The sequence below is a fragment of the Bombus pyrosoma genome, linkage group LG16 (genome assembly GCF_014825855.1).
Source record: "Bombus pyrosoma isolate SC7728 linkage group LG16, ASM1482585v1, whole genome shotgun sequence".
Taxonomy (NCBI): Eukaryota; Metazoa; Arthropoda; class Insecta; order Hymenoptera; family Apidae; genus Bombus; species Bombus pyrosoma.
Window position 1 is genome coordinate 7,403,153 of NC_057785.1, and position 23,864 is coordinate 7,427,016.

The 23,864-nt window shown below is 38.2% G+C and overlaps 1 protein-coding gene across 8 annotated transcripts in view; it reads left to right on the forward strand.

Moving 5' to 3' along the window:
- The window catches only part of LOC122576786 (myb-like protein X), a 63,112-nt gene extending 39,699 nt beyond the window's left edge, over window positions 1–23,413 (forward strand). For 7 of the 8 annotated variants that reach the window (XM_043747556.1, XM_043747557.1, XM_043747559.1 and 4 more), the window contains 5 exons: window positions 14,345–14,406; window positions 14,618–14,741; window positions 16,132–16,288; window positions 16,864–17,521; window positions 17,822–23,413. In XM_043747556.1, coding sequence (XP_043603491.1) covers window positions 14,345–14,406; window positions 14,618–14,741; window positions 16,132–16,288; window positions 16,864–17,521; window positions 17,822–21,958 — 5,138 coding nt within the window. In that variant the 3' untranslated portion in view covers window positions 21,959–23,413. Of the gene's footprint in view, window positions 1–14,342; window positions 14,407–14,617; window positions 14,742–16,131; window positions 16,289–16,863; window positions 17,522–17,821 lie in introns of those variants that run through there. The other variant, XM_043747560.1, reaches the window with a different exon arrangement.
- Window positions 23,414–23,864: the final 451 nt, after the last annotated feature.

Here is a 23,864-nt window from a genome sequence, read left to right on the forward strand (position 1 = left end):
TAATCTTATTCTAACACTTAAAATATCAAAGATTTAAAAATTACCAATCACGTTTCTCTCATCTTTTCTATTTCCTTGAAAACATCGAATCTAACTTTAACACGTGTCTTAATAGTTATATATTTTATATTAATTTGATCGATCTTTCTAAAGATAAGGCAGTGTAAGTAGTACATATGTATATATATAGCGTCTTTTATGAGCAGCCGCGTATTTTCTGGAATCTCGTTTGGCTGAGCACACTTTTCTCGACTTTTCTCGTCCCCACCTCGAGCACAGTTGGCTATCCTGTTCTCGCCACCTGGTTGTCTGACTTTTCTTCTTACGTAACCGCGTAACTGCGGCGCAAGGATGCGGTTAGACCTTTCGAAGCGTGTCTCTGGCCGATGTCACGTAAGACGCGAGTCAGTCAGTCACGATCTTAATTTCACTCTCTCACGTTGTCGAATAATGCCCATCATTGTGCATCGGTGCGACTGTATTTCGGAAATTTTGTCGAGGAACGGATCTTCCATATTTTTGTATTTTCTTTTTATTCTTGAGATTTTCTTTCAAATTATTTGATACAGAAATTAAAATTGGGTACATGAATGTATGTGCCTAATTTCTGTGTCAAGTAATACAACATTGTATCACACAAATGCATGCATTTAATTCTTGTGTCGAATAATTCGAAGGAAGCCTGAAGCATGTGGATCATTTCTAAGTTGAAGAACTACAGTTTTTTCTTTTAGATCCTTGTATGTTATTCTTAGCATTCCAAGACATGATTAACTAATGCGTCCTTATGATACTTTCAGTATTGTTTCGTGACCCACTGTGTGCACGTTACCATTTTAGTGACGTAGGTAATTGAAGCTTTTATAACAACGACGGCCAATATTTTGTCATAAACTTATAATGAAATTAAAGAAATTTCCTGAAATATTCCGTGCTCTGTGTTAATGAGAGCTGTTAACAAGTTTATAAAGACATAAAATAGGATCGCAAAAAGAACTTCTAAATACTTAAAGATGAATCATACAACACAGCTTCTCCTTTCTACCAATAAGTAGATCGAAATAAAATCGTAAATCAATGAAAACCAACTCGTCTTAATGAAATCGAAATTCCTTCGAAGAAATCAAGCGACGACTGTTTTTCCAGGCAAACAATTTCCGGGCTGCGTGCCTGTAATCGTGTGCAATTATATAGACTGTTAAACATGGCCGTGTTCCTAGGGGAAGCACGAAAGTCGCCATGTTGTTATCAATGCCTCGCTCTAATAAAGTGTACGGACCGTGGCGAAGAATGTTTGGAAAAAAATGAAAGCGAAGCGTGAAGGGGGAATAATTCGACGGCGTTTTACCGGAACAATTTCTACGAATTAAAACCGTTTTAAATATTCTCGTGGAGGAGAAAATTCCGATTGGGCAATATATAGGTTAAGTGGAAATGTTGAAATTCCCTAGACGATCGTGAGACTAATTATGAAACTATTTGGGGAAAGGTTTGATATATCGCAGTTTGTCTAATTACACTTACTTTAACTGGAAAATTAATTCGATTAATTTAATTTTCAAATTAATTACTTACATCAGAAGTGTGTCTTATTAAATTCTAAATAAGAACAAATTGCAAATGCATGCTTACATTACGCATTTTGTGTTCGAAATATTGAGACATAAAAGAGCTATTTATATAAAAATCGACGCTGAGAAAAACACCCTCGTCGCTGAATAAATAAAGCAACAATTGCGTGACATTGAGGAGCCAATAAAATGGGATTACAAATTCACTGGTGAAATACGCAAACTATAAAATATCAAGCACGTATCGCACACTTCACCGCGCAATACATACCACATAAATAATGCATCGTCGCTCTGTCTTTTACCTTGATCGTCTCTCGATCTTTTATCTTTGGCGATATATTATACAATAATCTCCAGTTTACTCACTTTGCTCCGTAAGTACGCTATAAAATGCTCGCATATATTTTTCAAGCAACCAATCGAGTTTTTCTTCGTCCATTATTTTTTATGAGCAAATTTTTATTCGAAATATTCTGCTTCTATGAATTTTATTACCGTCGAAATTTCGTTTTGAATTTTGCACAAATTCTCTTATCTTCACTTTGGACCTTGATTACCTTTGGATTTTTACATCCAAGTAGAATATAGAGACCTATGTTTGTATAAGTTTGCTTTGATTGTGTCGGATTTTGCGAGTCGTCATCTTGTGGAATTTCTTTTTTATCTCAGTTCCACTGGACCAAGGAGAATTCGTGCGCGTAAAACCAGTGGAGGAGAAAATTTTATGTTTAGAAATCGTGGAAAAATTGTGCTAGGATATCCTTGGAAAACTGTGATAGGAGCGTTTTCATAAAAAATACAGAATTATTTTATATTATCTTTCTAGCAAAGTAGAGTAGTCAACTGTAATCAACTAGCAATTAACAATTGACAGCAACAATTACGAATAACAGTTCGTTTACTAAAGAATCAAGTGACCATGGAAATATAAGTTTACATCGATATAAATTTAAATATAAATTAGAATAAATCATTTAAGTATAAATCGCGATAAATCACACTAAAACTTCGACGATGCCTTCGACATTTTTTAATCCAAGCTATGTCTCAACAATTCAACTTTTCTCCGTCAGATTTTCAATAGTTGTTACATAACATCACTTTTCTCGAAGTTGCAAATACCGTAACACGAAACGAGAAATTCCGCGCGATCTCCTAATTAATTCCAATTAATAGTCACCCGAGAGAGAACACAATGGCGCGTTTCATCCGAGGCAATTGAAGTTCGTCTGACGACCTTTCGTCGTCTCCACGTTCGAGTTTCGCCTTGCTGCATTGTCTGCCATCAAAGAAAAATCCAGTCAGTTTTCATTTAGACTACCGCGTAATTAAACCAGACATGCGATAGAAAAAATTCCCAGACGAGAATTAAATAATTTCAAAGAATTCTTGAAAGATTTTTCAAAGAGTAATTGCACCTGACTCGTTTCAGCTAGAATATTTCCTCTTCGATTAAAGATAAAGCGAGCTACCGTATGTTCAACCATCTCGGAAAGCAGAAATTTTGTAATCGACTTTTTTCTGGCTTTTTGATACCAATGCTTCATTGTACCGCGGCTTCGTATTGTTATGTACTAATGTATACTGTATACTGGTCGAGGCCCAGTGGCCATTCAGTGAAAATAGAAGTCGTCGAAAACGCCCACGTGGCGATCCTGCAGATCCTTTCACATGGATTTTTACGAGACAAGCGCAACCAACCGAATCGCGCTACCGGCGACAGCCTTTTCCCTTCTCGAGGAAAAGTCGTTCACCGACTGGTGTTTTCGCATGATTTCCTGTGACCAATCTTCTATTAGATAACTATATAGATGTGGAGTCGGTGATAGATTTGATAGGCGGAGGTTTGACCCTTTCGTGCTCTCACAGTAGAAATATATACGCGTACATTGTTATTCTTCTAACGATTTTGGATTTTTCATTTTACGATATTTTTCGCAATATTAATTATCCGATCTCTCTGTGGTTACAGTGTTACGTAATGCTTGTGAAAGATTTAATTTAGGATAAGAATGGAGTCTGGATTGTTGGAAAAATGTAATTTTAATTCCAAACATATGATATAATATTTAAAATATGCGTATTATATAATATCTATAAGATGATATCTACGACAAGCTTAACGTTTTTCAACCTAATGCTATTGTCAATTAAAATGTTCCGTTACGAAGAACAAAGCACGCGTGACAGAGGAAGATTTCTTGAGGATTCACGTGACTATCGGCAGTATCCACGGGAGTGACATTTATTGTGAATGACGTCCGCTTCCTTGACTCATTCATCTCTCTGCTCCTCAATGAAACTCCCTCGTGCTTCGTACGCGCTTGCGTGAGTAGACACGTGTTCCTGTGTACGCGCGGCGATGACGACATGTGTCAGAAAAGTCGGAATCAGAGCCATGAATCACACCTACATTATGAAAAGTAAAGTCGACCGTATCAAATAAAAAATAACGAAACAAACGTTCTCTGTTAATATTGCAGAAATTTCTCAAAGACGCCTGTCCCTCATCTTTCTTCTTCATTTAGTGTTGCTCGTAGTATCGTCCAGACCCACTGCAACAATACTTAATCTTATCTGTTAATTTCTTAAAAATTCTAACTAAAAGAATGTACGTACTCATAATTCTAACTTATCTGATAATTATAATAATTTCTTAATAAATTTTCAAATATTGAAATAAACAAATAAAGAAATATTTGATCAAGAGATCCATCAAGAGATCAAGAGAGTTAAATTTCCAATATCCGCCAGAAATAAATAAAATAGTCTCGATTAATGTAGCAGAAATTTCCCAAAAATATAATTATCTCCATTTTCTGACAGTATCCGCAGCTCGAAACGTTGACAGTTTGACAACCGTAAGACTGAATACGCGGCGATCCGAGGATACTTGTCGTGTCTTGTGGATAATCGGGAACTTCCGTTTCCTGCGCCGGCCCTCGAATAGCAATGACTCGGTTCTCGCCTCTTTCTTGCTTTCTTGCGCATAATGAACCAGCACGCACCGTCGCACGCCAGCACGTAATCCAGAAACCCACGGAAACGCGGCCCGGGAACGCCGCGTCCGCATCGAAACCGGAAGTCGAGACACCAGTTACTAGTTACACTGGTTCGCCGCTTTACTGTTCCACGCTTCTCTTCTCTTGCACTGTAAACACACTGTTTTGCCGCTGTTCTGCGTCGTAAGTTTCTAGAGAGCGATCCAGATTTGCATCGCACTTTAAACGAAAGTACAGTCAGGCAAGTTGGACAGACATTTTCATACGAGGTGGAAAATTATTGGATTTGGTACTTTTATTTGCTAAGTGTCTTTTGATATTTGAATACGATGATATGTTGTCACGTTTGAAAATTTTAGGGTGGTTTTATAATTTATACAGCACAGCGTATAAGCTATTTTTTCGAAAAGCTCATCAAACTACTTGAAATCGTTCTATGCCGTATACAGAATGTCTCACCAATTCTGCCACCCATTATTACGTTCTTATTTGCGATGATACAAAACAATGTTTCAGCCAAAAGTTGTACGATATCGAGGAGGACATACTGTGCTTCCTAAATACATTTTAAAATCATTCCAGGTGCGACAAGAAAAAATTGATAAAGTCACGATACGTCTCTCTCGATGCCATACACCTTTTGTCGCAAACATTTTTCAGTATCGTGACGAATAAGCGAGATTAATTAAGGATGGTAGAGTTAAACGCGACACTCCGTACAATGCTCTGAAAATAATTCAATTTCTAAAATTAGCGAAAGATCTAAAATTTTCATAAACACATCATACGAGTACACGCATCTATGATACAAGTATCGCTCGTCAACGTATGCAAACGTATGCAGCAGGATACCAGGTTTACTCGCGGCGATCGCACGGTACACGCGTTACGAAACCCGGTAAGCTGGCAGCTCGGCGGATTTTCACGTATCCGCGACGGAACGCGTGCAGAGATCGATAGATCGCGGCCCTACTCCGACGGAATACGCGTGTTTGCGCCGTTGGAAGTGCAGGTAGATCGGTTAAATCGAGATCGGCACGTTCCACCGTTGAAATAAATCGATCCGCTCGATAACCGCGTCGCTTTCGTTTATGAACCCCCTCGAGCGGTGTTCCCCTGGAAGTTAGAAACCGGTATGGCAACGATTTTGTTCTTTTTCTTCTGTTCTGATACGTATAGTACTTCTATGATCTCGGTACAGCGGAATTCGTGTTCCAGCGAAATTCTTCGTCCTACGTCCACAGGCTTGTCATTTTTCTCAGTTTTTCCGTGACTTGTCGCATGTCGTTCCAAGTAAAGGATTTCATGGACTGATAGGTAATATTGGGCAAAAAGATACGACGGAACAGTGAAATAAGTTTTTGCTCTGGAAGCCTCGGTTTTCGAGAAAATCGAGGTTAAAAATTATAATCATTTGGAATTATTATACTTTGAAGTTGTACTTGTTCTTTCGTCGTAGATTTCCTCTTTTGACCAGTATCCTTACTGTTTCCATTAATCAAGATACTAATGATTTAGGATATCGGGGCAGTTTAGAAAACGCATACGTTAACGAAGAAATTCCATTGTTTCTGAAACATGGCTCGTACTTGATCCTACTATTTGACCTGGATTGACATTGTCTGCCTACTCCGTCGAACAAGCACGCCGGTCTGATTGTCCGGACACATAATTATGCTAATAAGTTCTATTTATAGTAGGCGATATACCGCGGAAAGTTCTTTCTTAAGTGACAAGATGAACGAAAACATGTGAGACAATTTAGAATGGTTGAGTTCCTATTGTTCTCTCTTCCGTATTAAAGTGGAACTAGGAAAGATTACAGTAATTGATGAAATAAAAGAAATTATAGTTTTATGCACAAATTTATATCGAACGACAGCGAAGCCTTTGTTAAGTAATCGTGTTTACAGAAGTTGCGTTTTTACATTAATTCCAAAGTATTCAGAGAGTAAACAATTTCATACCATGTCGAACATTTTGAAAATATCGAATAATCTTGAATATTTTGTAAGAATACGATTACGAATTAAATGTTATTGATACATCATTAAAATTCCAAGATAAACCAAAACATATTCAAAGATCGCGGATATTCTAAAATTCCAAAAATTCGAATCGCTCCAACTGGTACCAAAACACGTTTCGACACCAAAGAAAGAGATCTCTGCGAGAAGCGCGAAGGAGAGGATCCATCCGGGATTATCCAGACTGTTAAATATTTATGAGGACGTTCGAGCATTATCCGAATTCTCATCCTTTGTAAACTTTCACCCGGCTGTGCTCTCGCTTTTTTCCTTGTCGCTGGAACACCGAGAAATATTGATGTATTAGAAACCTGAGAGTCGCCGGGCACAGCACCAGAGAGACTTTCTACATCGGCGACAAGTCATCTTGGCCACCTGTTAAATATTTATTCTTCGCTGACTGCCGGGAAACGCAAGTGCGAACAATGGATCTGATAGGAGAGGATCGGATCTTAAAATTAGTTATGGATGATGTTGCTAGGGAAAAGCGACATGTTATCGTTAGGCGTGTCGCTAGACCGCGAATATTTATGCAAAAATTCATATTTTCACGAATATAGCAAATATTATACTTTGGATATTCTCTATAGTTTGAGATATATTTGAAACATTGTATTTCAAGAACTTCTGACAGTATAAAGCATAAAGTTATTTGCATTAAATTTAGATTATCTTCCAATATTGATATTGGAGGACTGTAATTGTACGTTCTGAGACGAAATAATCGCCAAGTTTCGGAGATTTTTGAAAGAGAAATTTAATTTTGCTTTCTAAAAAGTTCTCCGCATATCACGTGATTAATGAGGATAAATTACAACTGGCAAAAAGAAGAGACTTATGAAATTCGAATTAGTTCTATAATTTCAAAACAGTTATCGCCCTCTTTTTCGATAATGTAATTGCCATCTTCCGCGGTGTTTGGGAAGAAAAAAAAGTTAAATTTCACTTTCTAAAACGTATGCGGTCAGGAGGAAGTAACGTTTGCCAAAAAGAATAGAGCATTTTAAATTTTTTAATTAGACAGAAGCTGCGGAGTGAATTTGCTGTCGACAGTTATTGAAAGGAGGAGAAATGAGGAACAAAGGGGAACGAGAAGGAAATAAAGATGCTTTGTTCTCTGGATGGGATGATTATGCTAACATTTAAGGTCGAAGGAAGAGATGTTATATAACTGATCATATTTGTATGTGTGTATAAATTTATACCGACCTATGGAGATTCATAAATTTCGAGGTTGCGTAAAGGATTCTTTTCCTTGTGCATCCAGATTAAAAGTTTCGGGAACCGTATTTAAATATCGTGACGAATCTTTGCGAAATGTAATCGCGCCAATCAGACGAGTGTTTTATGTAACAATTACACGTGAACCCTGTTTTTTTCGTTGCTCTATTTACGCGAACGACGCGTCACGATACCATAATCGTAGAAAGCGCTGACGTATCGACCAAATTGCCAGCTTCTCGTTCTTTTACCACCGCGGCCCGATTTTGCAACGATTCTCTGCTCACCTTCACTTTTATCCTCGTGGATTTTGTTCTTTTTCTTCCTCGGTCTTGTCCTTTTTTCGTCGGAAACCTCTATTTTTACTTGTCTCGTTTCGTGCAGCTTCAACAGGTGATCCATTTAACGCCATTCTTTGTACTCGTCCAAGATCATGAATTTTTGATCGAAGGTAAATCGGATGAAATACTTGTTGCATTTATTAAACGAATTGTTTCCGAGTTATTTATAATAATCATCAATTCCATTTTTCCTCTTCCATCATTTCTGACAACCCTATAAATTTCCAGAACGTATAAAATTTGTTAAATACAAAAATAATAAAATTATTAAATGTAAAACTGATAGGTAACGGTGCATGGTTCGAGAAAGCCTGTTAGTTTGACCAGTGTTGGTACAATGATACGTAGTGTGGAGTGTGTATTTCCTGGATCGGTAGATCGTCGACACCGGTCGTTCATTATCGATGTTTGTTCGGTAATCGCGGATATTTGGTATAAAAGCAGGCTGTACGCGCGATCGACGAGGTGAAAGGTGATCTTCTTACGTGATTTTACAATACACCCGCGTGCCAGCGTGCCCTTTCGACTCTAATAGAACTCAGCTGACTTTCAGCCGATCGAGCCGCTTCCTCCTGCGGAGCGTCCTCGAGAGAACGTCTTTCGAGGTTACAAGGACTTTTCAAGTCTTTTAAGATGGCATTAAATCTGGAGTTTGCAGCGAGAAGTATCGAGGTATCTGCCGTCGCACGAAAATTATTCTTCCGTGTAATATAATTATTGCGAATTAATTATGTATCGCGGATTTTTCCGTTTAATTTCGTTGAAAAAGCTGAATCACCCATTTATTTTTAAAGAATTAGGAATAAAATAGCATGAAATCGGGATTAACAGAGAGGAATCGGCAAATTGAATCGTTTTTTCTCCACTCAATCAACTACAACGAGCCACTAATTCGAGTATAATTAGAGAATCGTGCGTTCCAATTATACCAACAATACAGATGATAGCTCCATGAATAACAGTAATTTCTCGATCTTCCTTAATCAACTTTATCAAATAAATCGAATCAAATATTTCAATCGCAAGCTAAACAATCAAACACGAAGCTAATTTATAAAAATGGAAATCTACGAATACAGCATGAAACCTTAATAGACAAACGAGCCGAAAAAACGACGTGAAAAGAATTCTAAGGAAAAATGAATTATTAAGGATCATTAATCATTAAGGCAATGAATTATTTGAAACCAGAAAGAATCTAAAAAAAGAGAGTGTATAGAAAGTAATGAAATAAATTTCGAAATGTACGGAATTGAACTTTCCGTGAAATAGAAGTCGCGCATCTTTCATCTAATCGAATTTGAAAGAAAGAAAAGGTATTCGCGAAACGGAACAAGGTGAACGAAGAGGAGACCAAAGAAGAAACCGAGACCCGATTATCGCAACTGTTACAGCCATTACCGTGATATTACCGTTACAGTAGCGTCTCTAAGACGTTACTACATCTAGCAACAATGTTGCTCAATGTTGCTCATCTCTCGAACGCTCTCGACTCTGCTCGCGATTCGTTTTAACGAAGCTGTGACTTTTCCGACCTGAACAATCTTCCACTGCAAATAATTTTTCTACTCTTTCCTCCCTTCTTCACTTTTTATTTCCTGATCTTTCTGTTTTAGTCGAACAATCTATTTTTATATTCTGAAAATTATTCTTCCGTTTCTCTTTTTCTTCTTTTATATTTTCCGTATTTCCTCTTTGTGATTTATCCTCTGTCATTTTCTTTTTTTAAAGCTTTGTTAGTTCCTTAAAAATTTCCGACTTGAGCTAAAGAGAACCAATACTCCGAATAACAGTTGTACAAAATTATCGAGCAAGTGCTAATCGACCTGTTAATTCGGTAGTCAGCCCTAAACAGGCCTTTCCTCTGCCACTTTACCAATTCTCGTTTCTCAAGATTTAATTGTCCCATTGTAGATCTTCGAATCGCCACAGGTACTAATTGTACTTTTGTTCGTTTGATAATTCCTGGGAAATTCAATTGTTTCCAGCGGGCACGATTCCTAATAATTGCTCGAATCGCACGTTCTCGAATCGATCGATTCGATTATAAAACTCGATAATTCGTTCTGCAAATTATCGCCAATTTTTCTTTCATAATTCTTGTTGCGAATTATTCTCGCAGTAGATAATAGAAGAAATGAAAATTTTCATTGACATTTTTGTAATTTCTCTTACGAATGAGATAAGCAATAAAAGTGGGTCAATTTCATGGAAATTTATGATAATTATTAGTAAATAATTAAATTCATATCAGGAATCCTAATGAACTATAATTGCATAGGAGAAAAGAATTCCCATGATTATCATGCGCTTGCCGCTATATTTCTCCGGCGTTATTTTAATTATAGTATGAATCGAGTGGCTCGTTTTTATAAATTGGGGCTCGTTAAACAAACGGAAGTCGTTTGTACACCCACACGCTGGAAACTTTAGCCGAACGAATTTCCCATAGCGCGAGCTACACGGAGCATTCGGAAAAATTAAACAGAATAATTTGCATGAGTTTGCGTAATCACCGATTCAAGATTATTACTCTTCGTCCCGAGGAAGTTATTGCATTTTCTTTTCTCGCATTTCTGAGGCAGTCTACGAGATAATTGAGAGAAAATAAAATAATGTACTTGGCTGTTTTAAACTTCTTTCTGCAAGATTACGACGTACAACGAGACATACAAAAGAAGAAAAAAAGAAAAAAAAGAAACGAAGCATCGATGAAAGGAATTATCGCACGAGTTGGAAATTAGGAAGTTTTAGCTTTAAGGAATAAACGAAGATAGAAACAGAATGTAACATTCTAGAAAAATTGTCTGAAAAATAAATTTATACTTGAAAATAAACGGCTGAGATAAAATAGATAAAATAGACAAATCGAAGCAAATTAATAAATTATTATGCAAGATACAATTTGTACATACGTAATATGCTATAGATATTATACTAATGAAATATGGCAGCACACGTGCCCCTTAATATCCCGAGCCCGCCTAACATCCTGGACGAAGGCATCGGACTGTCAAGAACTTGTCCCGCGAAGATGAGCATTGGGTCGGCCAGTTGGCAGATCTAAATGTCACGGGATTCACACAGGCGTTACATGCTGAAGGGATTATATCACTGCCTCATCCAACGATGCTACCGCATAACGAAAGATAAACAAAGATAGAGACATTACTCATCAGCAGTGACGAGAAACAGACTAGGAGCAAAAAGAGTCGAAGCAGAGAGTCGAAGAACTGTTCATTAGTGTTCATACGAATACAAGTTTCGATTCGCCCTGGTGCGATCCACGAAATTTCATTCGCCATCTCACCAAAATCTCCAACATGAAATTCGAACGAAAAACGACGCACGTCGATAACAATCCCTTTATAGTTTTTTTTTAAATTAAGAAGCTGTTTAGAGAGAAGAGCAGAGAAAAGAGTAGAAGCCGAAAGAAACAGGCAGCTGTAGCATCGTGCACGTACGTGTTTCGATTAACGAAATTAGGGACTGGAATCTGCATGGCAAATAAGTTACGCGAACCGGGAATTATGAAATGCGTTGATGACGCGAGCGATCCTCCGATTCCTGATTCGTCCTCGTTACGTCAAATTATTTATGGACAAATGGACTACGTTTAGACGGTGAAATCACGTTTGGAAATGTCTTGCTGCCTCGACGACGAAACGATGAGTGGCGCGCTCGGCAAGTGGAGCGTGTGATCTTGCTTATTTTCGATGATATTCGTGATTGACGATACCGATGATTGCAAGGCGTTTGGAGAATTTTTGATAACGATGTAGATAGTTCTTGCTTGACGCCCTAAAATTTCTTCTCGTGGAATGCATTGACCTTTCACCTAGGCATTTCTGATTATGTCACGTGACTACAGTTTCCGTCAATTTCGCCGCAGGCAATGTCATCAATAACTCCGCGCAGCTTTCTAGAGATGAAAGAACGATCATCGAGTTTACGGGCGAGAGTCTGGGAAAAATATCTTCTTTGCGCCCGTTTTCGCATCGTGCTAATGTTTCATCACTATCCGATAGCTTAATAAATACCAGTATCTTCCTCTTGTAACTTCCATATATCCTGAATGATCGATTCTAAAAATTCTAATCTCATTTCATTCATTGTTAGTTAAAATTAGGCACAATTAGAAAATTAACAATATGTTTTATTTTATTACCAAACAAAAAAAAAAAAAAAATTTCTTTAGTTGCGTTATTAGAGTAGTATATTTTGTATTACGAACAGGTTTGTAATATCTGGAATAAAAGCTTCGTTAAACAAGTGGATCAATGACATACTTCGCGGTGAATTGGAAAATCTGTGTCGAAATAGATGTATCATATACAGTATAATTTGATATATTGTGTGGAAGGTTTTGAAAGGGAAAGGTTGAAGAAATGGAAAGCGTGTGGCCCCGCATGGCGGAATTCCATCGTAGAAACCAAAATTCGATGAATCGTTCCTGCAATATAAATAACGTTACGATAGAAAGTCTAAAGTTATGTATTTTTTCCTTCCTCTATAGAAAAAATTCGTTGTCAACTTTTCTTATAAATATAAATGTAGATATAAATATCGTAAATATTAATTATTATTAAATCGATGAATTTTAAGAATTTTTTTTCAATCGGGGATACGTGAATATTCGTTTCTATAAATTCTCGAATAATTCTAAAAATTATTGAAATACAATGTTTCTCAATTTTAGTAACGTTAATATAACACAAATGAAACGTTCAGTCGCCACTCTGCTGCAATTTTGTTTGATCATTTCTCATCGAGTTCCTTCAATTTCTCCTTGCGTCAGAAGCATTCGTCGATATACGCATGTACGCTGCTACCTTCTTCTGGAGATTCTGGACACACGATACGCTTGCAATAACGAGAAATAATCGTAAGGTGAAGTTAACTCTAAACGTGTTTAGTGTAAAATAAAATTATGTTTCATTGCATTTTGACGATTTTATAATAAATTTATTCCAATAACTCTCGTGTTGAACGTCAGCGAGTGAAACTTGCAGGGAATAGACAGCAATATAATTGGTTAATTTTCCATGCAGATTACATTCGTGGTAATCAATCAAACATTGAATACTGTAGGTAAAGATGGATAAAGATCTTTATTTTAATTAATCAACTACCGCTTACGATTAAAGTTCACGGTTAATTTAATCGAGTGATGAAATTATTAATCGCTGATTAAAAACGTTGATCATCGAGGGTAAGTTAATTCGAGGTTAATTTTTTCGAAATTTAAGTCTCGAAGCTTGAACCTGGAAGACATTGTACGCCCGATGCGTGTTCGCCCGATCTCGATCGGATTCAACGTATACTCGCGATATCTTCGGCAGCCGACTGCAGCTTTGCAAAAGACCTCGATCACGAATATTAGATTCGCGAGAGATCGACAGGATCCGGGGACGTATCTGATTGGATGGCCCGCGTGCACACCGGATGACCTCGGCCTACAACTGACCACTCGATCGTCGATCGATTCTCCACGCTGCGACATTCTATTTTATTTAATAATCATTTTTCTGACTCTGACTCTGACAGCGCCGATTGAAATCAATGCCCTGATCGGATCCGGTAACAGGTGGTTCTGAAATCACCTCTTTTCTCAGCTCCTTTCGTATGATATAAATGTAAACAATAATTCCCTGGCAATAGTGGTTCTTGTACCTCAAAATATGGAGAATTTCAGCAAACATATGGAAAATTGTAATTTCCAATTTAAAAACTTGTTGTTCCGTATTCGGTATATTGTACATGAGTTTGAGATTATTGTGGAGCGGTTTTGCAGAGCGATTAGTATTTGTTAGATGTAGATGGAATTTTTTAAAGAAACAAGTATTAGAGAGCAACGACCTAGGTGCGTGTCGATAGTTGCTTATAATTATAACCGTAACTGGTGTAACAGGGTCTCCGAGTAGAAGAGTTACGCAAACGCATAAATTAGTCCAGTAAATTATTATCCTCGTGCCGAACATGTAGCCTTTTATTTCATTTCATTTTTCTTTGCAGAATGAAAAATTATTTTCCCCTTCGCGCGACACTTTTACTCTCGAATTTTTCCCCTTTTTTCTTTCTTTCTTTTTTTCCTTCTTTCCTACGTTCCGCTATTACGGACGTATGGATTGGTTTAGAATGTTATTAACGATAGCTCGTGGTTGGCTCGTTTGTTGCAGTTTTATTGTCGATCCTCAACCTCCAGCATGGCTCCTTGTTATGCAGCGCGGGGGAACCTGGCGTGAGTATTCGAATATTTTTAATAACCTCGTTAGAATACATTACGCGTTACAGAGTATACGTTTATCTCGTTTTCAGTTGGAAATTGTTATCAAAAATTTCGAACCCTAATGAATTCTGGAATGAATTTTGTAAATTGATCGTACAATACTATCTTCGGGATTAATCGCGATCACATGTTTTGTAGTAATCATGTTTTGTTATCTCGCAAGTATTTGGACTTCGACAACCTGCCAGAGACGAATTTCTCGTGTCAGGGGAAGGTGATCGGTGGATATTACGCGGATGTTGAAGCCGGATGTCAGATGTTTCACGTTTGCACCATCGGTCAAAAAGGTAATTCAGCAATATTTCTGCAGTCGCTTCTACAACTTTCAATTTTCCAATTTCTCAAAATAACAAAATAGTACAATCCCTCGCTAGACATAATATTCGACAAAGATCTTAAATACTAAACAGATGGACAAAAAATCCATTTATTTAAAAACATTACCCTCGTATTTTAATACTGCAACACCTGTTTCAAACAGACCTAACAAATATTTCATTATTCTAAATTAAGCCTATAAAAGTTACCTTATCTTCTCAGCTTAAATTAGATTACACCGCAAAAGCTAATTAATTAATTCGAATGGCTTTCCTACTTTGTCAGTTTCCCGCGAAAAGGACTGCAACCGACGTTGAATTCGTTCGAACGCGCATCGATTAATTCAAAACAGACTCCTCAGGGGATCGATCGATCGATCGATCGTAATTTGTTCCTTAATTTAATTCTTATCGTTAATTTGTTGTCGTGACAATTAGAAACCGATAATTAAGTTAACGTCAGGCAGGGAACGAGACTCGTAAACGCGAAACAGATCGATCGATCGATCGTACGATCGAAGGATCGCGAGAGACCCGCCTCGGGGGCCTGGCAAACGCCTGATCCAAGTTTTGTAATCGATCGAGAGATCACTCGGAAGAGAATGTCACGGTCGTCGAGGAACGTTTACTGACCTAAGTCGAGAACGTCTGGCTTCGTCTCGTCACGAGGAATCGAGTAGATCGTCTAACCTTTTAACTATCTTCGTTAGACGTGACGTATCTTTTTTCTTTTTTTTTTTATTTTTTATTTTTTGCTATTATCTCAACTTTTTAATCTTCCATGGATGATTTCAATTTTAAATTTATCTTTCGTGTAATTTGTAGGAATGTTTTGCCATATAGTTTTTCTTCGAATAAGTTTATTTATAGAAATTTTGTGTCTTCTCGAAGTATGCAGTTTCTTTTATAAAACTGGTACCTTCTTGATGCATCATTTTTTCATAAAAAGCTTTATTACGTAATTTTCTTTATAATATTTGTATTTTCTTTACGGAAACTTTGTGCTTTTTTCGCATAGTCCTTTTTATAAATCTGTATCGCATAATATCTTCTTATATACACGCGCATAACAATTTTCTACCTTGTGGAACGTAATTCTTTCTATTCACATGCAAACAATATTTTGAAACTGTCTAATTATAAATCTACTTTCTAATGCAAATTTCAGTAGGCAGGGGAATGTTTATTAAACTATATTTACTTTGTTTAATATATTTAAGACTGAATTTGCTTCATAAATTACCGCGGTGATTGAAATTATTTTCGAATAATGTGGGACGTATGGACGTTTCGAGAACCGTGACCCAGAAGAGCATCCCCGAATAATGATCCTGTCCTTCACCATGAGACTTGGTTTCAGACGAGATTATGGACATAAAGTTCCTCTGTCTGAATGGAACCGTCTTCGATCAGGAAACCAGGGTTTGCGAGAGAGTGGACGAGGTCGATTGCAGCAAGAGCGAGCGATTCTACAACTTGAACTTGGAACTCTATGGAAATAACGCAGTCACTCTCAGGTATGTTAATAAATTCACGTATGAACCATACAAAAATCACCTACCAATTACGTATTCACCTCTCGTAATTCGACTCGCCATATCTATTTTTCCGTCAAAAGAATGCAACATCCCCCCCCCCCTCCCCGCCAATCTGCTTTCGCGAAAGGACACATTCGCTGAAAATAATTATTGTAGCGACTCGGTTCACCTGTCGCGCACGAAATGCCTGTCTAGACGTTCACCTATGCTAGATGTGATTTCGAAAGGACCAAAGGTGCATTAGTTCGCATAACTGCCGGTTTTGCTTACGTAGTCGCGCGATACAGGATCGATAGGTGTGGTGATTGCGTGTATCGACGATTTTTTGATTGATCGCGTCTTACTGGCTGCCTGTTGCGGTCACTTCCTATGTAGCGCGCTATCTTTAGAAACACCGTCTCTTTTCAATACCTGAAAAGCCTTTCCATGCTGAAATTTCCAATTTCCAATTTTCAAGGCGACACAAATCACGATTCTCGACTTCCAACACATCCTCTAAAAAAAAAAAGTCTAACCCGATCAAGTGAATTTCTGAATGCTATTTTTATTCGCAGTTTACACGAAAATAGCGAGGACGACATCGATCCATCGGACCCCATAGACGACCACCAACGCAGCACTTCAGCGAGACCAACTACAACAACCACAACGTCCACGACAACCTCGAAACCAAGTAAACCCTCCACTACGCCATCCTCCGGTTCTTTTTCCCACCCCACGGGCTATCCACAACACTTCCAGCCGCAACCACCATTTCCTCAGGTTCACACGAGTCAATCAAAGTCTCTCTACGATGACAAAAATAGCGGCTACCATCACCAGTATATTTTCCACAATGGAGAGAGGAACAATAATCAACAGGCGACTTCGTATCAACTGTTTAGCAATCAAGGAGTCAGTTCCACCACTGTTCAGCCACCTCAGGTGCATCAGATCAGATTCAGTTCGACTGCAAGTCCACAGATTATTCACAACGAACCATCGACGGCGTCGCCACTGTTTCACGCTACATCTTCTACCATTCAGACATTGTTGAATAGCAATGGAAATAGTCCAGCGTTGATAAATCCTATCTTTCACAATCATGGGATTGCTAGTACCACGGAGCAGTTTATTCATAGTAATAATCCTAGGGAGACTTCGGATTACAGGGAGAGTGGGGTGCAGAGTATCAGGCCGTTGGAGGTCGTTCAGTCGAGCAATAAGGGACAGGTAACTTTGCACTGAATTGACTTTCTCTTTCCTAGTTTTTTGTCTTTATCATACAAGGCGTTCCGTAGTTCGTGATACAGGTCGGGTCAGGCAGACCCTATGACTCGAAATAGGACGAAAATTAAGGATAATAAAACTTGGAGAGGGAGAGGCTCATTTTCGGGGAAATAGAGTTTGAACACTTTCCTAAAATAGAATAGAACAGAGACCCTTTCTGAGGAAAAATAATATTGCAATTAATTCATCTGATTTTACAATCTCATATCATTTGTCTGATACAAATTCTACATATTGTTCCAGGTCTCAAAGTTAACGATATCCCCAGTGCCAACGCCGGAGCCCTCACGCTCAGTGCAAACGAAGACGAGCAGCCAGAGCTCCCAACAACCAAGGATTTCAGGCAACTTCCTTCCCACCCCATCTCCCGACGAAACTACAGTGAGATCCTTCTATCCAACCCCACGAACATCTTCGAAACCTTCACAGACCTCTCAATCCCCTAATGATCAAGTCACTCAGCACATACACGTGCTACCGCCTGTGCAGATCCCTCAACTAAAACCTCACCAAATCACCATCAACTTACCACCTCCAGATCTTCAAAGAATAGTTCAGAATCCATCATCCTTGCTACCTTCTCAATCTAGAGTAATTGTAACAGCCAAAGCAAGTGTTAGCGACGAATCTGGTAGACCATTAAATACAACGCAATTAGTCACTCTTCCCTTGCCAACGATCCCAGCCAGTTATGATGATTATAAGGAGGGAGACGAGTCCTTTGATCCGTTCTATAGAGACGTTCCTAAAATCAGAAACAGCAGAAGAATCTCTGAAGAATCTAGAGGAGTTTTGAGATCTAAAAGATCTGTTAGTCAGACCAAGAATTCCATGGTTTCTTTTGTCTATGCTGGGGATTCTAAACGAAAACGTGATGGGCAGGTGACAGGTGCGAATAACAAAGATGCAGAAAATAGAAGTCAGGATTTCACTTCCATTAAGGAAAGTCTAATGAGATTTAGGGATATTCTCTTTGGAGAAGACTTCACTGAGGACACTATAAGAAGTGTCTTTGAGGGAAGTAGGCTTCAAGGGCTTGGTTCTGATAACGAGAAGAACAATTCGAAGAGAGATTCGTTAGAAGATTTAGAAACAAAGGCTTCTAAAAATTTTAAAGCGAGGGATTATGAAGAAGACGATGTTAAAGAGAAGGAAGATGAAGAGACGGAAGATGAAGAGACGGAAGATGAGGAGACGGAAGGTGAGGAGACGGAAGACGAAGGGACGGAAGACGAAGGGACGGAAGATGAAGAGACGAAAAATGAAGAGAAGGAAGATGAAGAGAAGGAAGATGAGGAAAGTAAAACTAAGCAGTCAGACGGATTAGAAGTTCCTTTGGAAATAGACACTAGGGAGTCTGATGCTGAAGAATACATTGACACCGATGAGGAAAAGGATGCTATGTCAAATTTGAAGAATGTTGAGTCAGATTTGGAGGACATCGAAGTGGAAACTCATGAGGCTGAGAAAGATGAATATGTAGATTTTTCTGATATGAAAGATAAGCCTAATGATGAAACTAAATCAGACTCTAAACCAAGAAAGCCAGAAAATACATTAGATGTTGTTATTCTTGATCCAGGCGAGTACATGAAACTGAAATCCAAGGATGAAGAAGAATTTTTAAATACAACTGAAAAGGAGCAAGTTTCTACACAGACTCCAATTCTGTCGTCGACTGAAGAAATCACTGGAGCAACGACAGAAGGAGATTCAATGGATAAACAGGATTCTAAGAACTCAAAAGACCTTGATGGTACTGTTGAAGATAGTAAACAGTCTAAATTGCAAGAAAGCGACAGTAGAAAGATTCTAGAAGAAGAAAAAAAGGAAGAGAAGCCTAATATAGAACTCAAACCAAACACGAGAAGGATAAGTTCCAAGGTCAGAGCCAGAGGAAAGATTTCTTCCAAGAGAAAGGAAACCAAAATTGAAAATAACGAGCCTGTTGGATTACTTGATGATAAAGTCCCTGATCAAAAAGTAGAGACAACAACAACAATAGTGAATCCTGAGGCTGAGCAGATTGACAAGCACATATTCAACGAACCAGAGTCACAGACCTCGAAAGACGTCGATATCAGAGCTGTGAATAATCATGGAGGCAACTTGAAGAAACTTCAAACTGGTAAAGACCACAGTACAGGCAAAGACAATCGGAAGAGTGAGGCTAACGAGTATGAGACTCTAGAGAAACAACCTAGAACTTTGGGAAAGGATGAAGAAAACGTCGAGATTTTGGAAGGTGAGGAGAAAACAATTGTTCCAAGCTTAGACGAAAAAGAAGTTGAAGAGAAAAGAAAGGTCGAGGAAGAGTTTGACGAAGAAGTGGAGCAGCCTGAAGCTCCTAAGGAAGATCCTTCTGTAGAAGAAATGAGCTATTATAAAGAAGAATCTTCAATAGAGCACGAATCTATGGAAGATGAATCAACCACAGTCTTTAGCAATGAAGATTCTCAGGATGACCAGCAAGAAATGGCTAAACATTCTCGCAAAGGAAAGATTATGAAGTTTGAGAACTTTTCAAAAGAAGTGTCTTCTCATAGGCAGGTTAAGAGCAGGAAAAATGAAAATGAGAAAGAGGAAGGAAAAGAATCTCGTGAATTTTCGACGATGAAGAATGAAGAGATGAATTCTGAGGAAGCTTCCATGGAACATTACGACTCTACCGAAGCATTCTATGAAAATACTTATGAAATGAGTACGGACGATGAGTACAACGATCCTGGTAGCTCCGAAAACGTCACCATTTCCTCAGAACATGTGACTTCGGAACATGTGACTTCTGAAGAAATTCCAAGTTCTAAAGAAGAGACTCTTGAAGAACATGAAGACGACGAATCTGTTTTGAGTGACCAGGAAGAAAGTACGGAAGGAGTTCTTAAATTCACTGATGAGTTACCTAAAGATAAAAAGGAGGACGTACTAGAAACGAAAGGACCCTCAGAATCTGTCGAGAATATAGCTCACGATTATGTAGATGACAATTATGAACCAGATAACTATAAAGAACACGGGTCTTCAGACTCTAACAGTCTAAGTGCAGAGAAAATTCGTAAGGAAATGTTGGCTGATAATAAGATGGAGGACACCAAGAAAGAGAATGAGGAAGACAAACTAGAAACTACCACAGAGCCTCAGAGAGATCAGGATGTGGAGACTGAGAGTCCAAAGGAGCCCATTACGGAGAAGATAGATTTGCAGACGACAACAACCACTACAACTACAACAAGTGCTACTACGAGTACAAGTACTACAACTACCACTGCTCGTCCCATGCCTCCAAAATTGTTCAAGCCGATCACTGCTAGAAAGAATTACAATTACATTCCTCCAACGACGACTCCGAATCCTGTAATTATTAAACCTAGATTGAGTCTGTTGAATCCCAAGCCAGCAAAGCCACCTAAATCCTACAACGAGCTGGCACCCAAACCGGTGATCAGGAAATTCACTTTATTAGCTCGGAAGCCAACTACTACTATGGCTATCACGACGAATATGGACGAGAATTGGACCGAAACTGTGGAAACGATGACAACAGATGTATCGACGACTACTACTGAAGCTAGCAGGAGCGAAGAGAATATATTAGAGAGCAAATTGAAGCCTCTAAACGAATCAGAAGAGAAGGTGCATGCTCCTACGAAGAGCAAAAACGACCAGGACTCCAGTCCAAGCGAACAGAAGTCACCAACAAACGTAAAACAAGATCAAGAAGAAAATTTTACGCCTTATCCTGTTTCTAGGCTATCAACTCTCGCCTCTATTGTTGAGAAATCCTTGAAGGAAACCGAGTCTACCAGCACAGTGTTTGAGAAATCAACTAGTCCGAAGAGTTTCACCTTAGTGGACCTAGAAATTGTTAGTACGACAACTTTACCGATCGGTTTGACGTCCATTGAGTCTGATCATCCTGAAGAATCACCCTCGACTACTGTTAGGTCAACCATAGAGGAAGAAACCACGCTTGCTTCGTCTACCAAAATCATGGAACGAAATTTGGAGAGTAAAGCGACAGAGGGACCTGTCACTTTGACAGTTTCTGAGGCAATCGCTATTTCAGAAGTCACAACTAAGCGAACTGAAACGGTGGAATCGACCACGATGAGATCTCTAAGTCGAAACTCAGCGATGTTGAGGAGGCAGGGTGGTTTTAATTGCTTGGAGAAGCAGATGTATCGTTTCTATGGTGACAATAGAGACTGCAGACTGTTTCACTATTGCTCTCCTGGGTTCACTTCAAGGCAGGTACTTGATTTTCGATTCGTGTGTGAAGAAGGCACTATGTTTGACGAGGAGAGCCAGAGCTGTCGTCACAACGCTAGGAATAAGGATTGTTTGAAAAGGGAGTGGTTGAAAGGAGAATCAGGATTTTGATTTGTTTGTCCTCTCTTTGTGGCTGCTGGCAACGTTGATTTTGGTAATTGGTGAATCCCCTCCCTTAGTGTATATTTATGTATATTGTTAATAGGTAAGATTCCGGAGAAGAGGGCGGCGCCTCTTCCCCTCAGCATTTGCCATAATCCCTGTACATGACGATGATGGATTCACACTTATTAAAATTAATACGCTCGAGGTAGTTCGAACAAGCAGCTCACGGAGAAGATAGATTTTAAGGGAATTTATTGTTGGAATGACAGTGCTAGAAAGTTGTTTTTATGCGGTGAACGGTAACATGATTGTGTTTCCTTTCGTCGAAGTAAGTGATGTACAGAGAGTAAAGAATAGAGAGTGAGGAAATGTACTCTGAAGTAGCCTTCAGCAACCAATCGATTGATTCAATATTAGTTATAGCTTCGTCGATAAAGCAGGTTAGTTCATCGATAAAGCAGAACAGTCATTGATGATCGATAAAGTAAATCAACTGATTGATAAAGTAGAACTGTTTGGTTGATACATACTTGGGCAGATAGCAAAGCTTCCAAAAAAACCATATGTAAACTAGAAATTAAGAACACTGCTGTGTCCAAATACTAAATTGTATAAATAACCATAGTTTGCACTGTCATTAACCAACACGAAAACACGAGCAAGTTTCCTAAATATCTTCGTTCAGAGAAAAATATTGGAATCTTGCTCGTATCAATTTATAGAACTTGATAGTCAGACAACAGCCCCTGTCGACTTCCTTTAGTCAAAAGAGAGAATCACGTCTGTTCCTACGTTGCATCGATGGTTTTCACGATACAGTCATCGATGGAGTATTCCCTCTAGCGATACAGCAATAAATCTAACGCGCATTGCTCAACAAATTACGAACGAATGTTCGTATCAGCTGGCTAGATGCAACTGCATGAGTAGATTAACAAGGATGTACAGTAACAAATAAAGAAAAGAATTTTGAGAAATACTCGAATCGTCATGTCGATAAAATAATTTCTTAGAAAGATCGACGTGTTTTTGCGAATTTATTTAAATCCGTAGATCCATCGATTTTCGTTCTCATTAGCAGAAATATGGTCCCTTGAGCCGAAATTCCTAATGCTAGTAAATAGACTGAGGATTTTTATGCATTTATTCGAAATTTAAAGATACGAAAATATACGAATAATCAACCGTTTAAATACTTTTATTTAAATATTAAATATCATGTACATTCTATGTACATTTCCAGCTCTGTTTCAAACTTCTCCGATATAATCCAATATAACGAAATTTCGAAATATTTTGTATCACACATACAATATATTCATAAAAGGTTTTTTTATAACTGATCGAATACATTCATGAGCTATTCTTTTAGTTCATTAGAATGTCGTAGAATGAATTGGCGTAAATATCCACAGTCTACAAATAAATGTATAAATAGACTTCGCATACACATATGTATATCATAAATATATATATTTTTACATGTGAATTTATCCCGTTACAGTTTCAGCGATTTTTTTAGATAGGTAATCGCGACCGATATGTGTGTAGGACGTTTATAATATGATTTCAAAGCGTGTACATTCGATAGTTTCTGTAAATATCCTGTGTCCCTCTGTAGAGTAACACGTTATCGATGTAAGAAGCCCTATACTGTGTTAATAATAATTGTGTACTACGTGCAATCTCTTGTTCGTCCATCTGCACGATAAGTTTTTTATTCTTTATTTATTTTTATCGATTTAGAACGTTTAGTTAATTGTTTTCTTTTCTCTTCCCTTTGATGTTCTCATATCGAGAGTGGCAACAAGATTTATTTCCATTTTCATTTAGTATTGATCGCAGCACGATTAATCTAATCTTCGTTCCTAAATATGTCGATTATTCAATGATGGAGGAGGTAGCCCGAAAT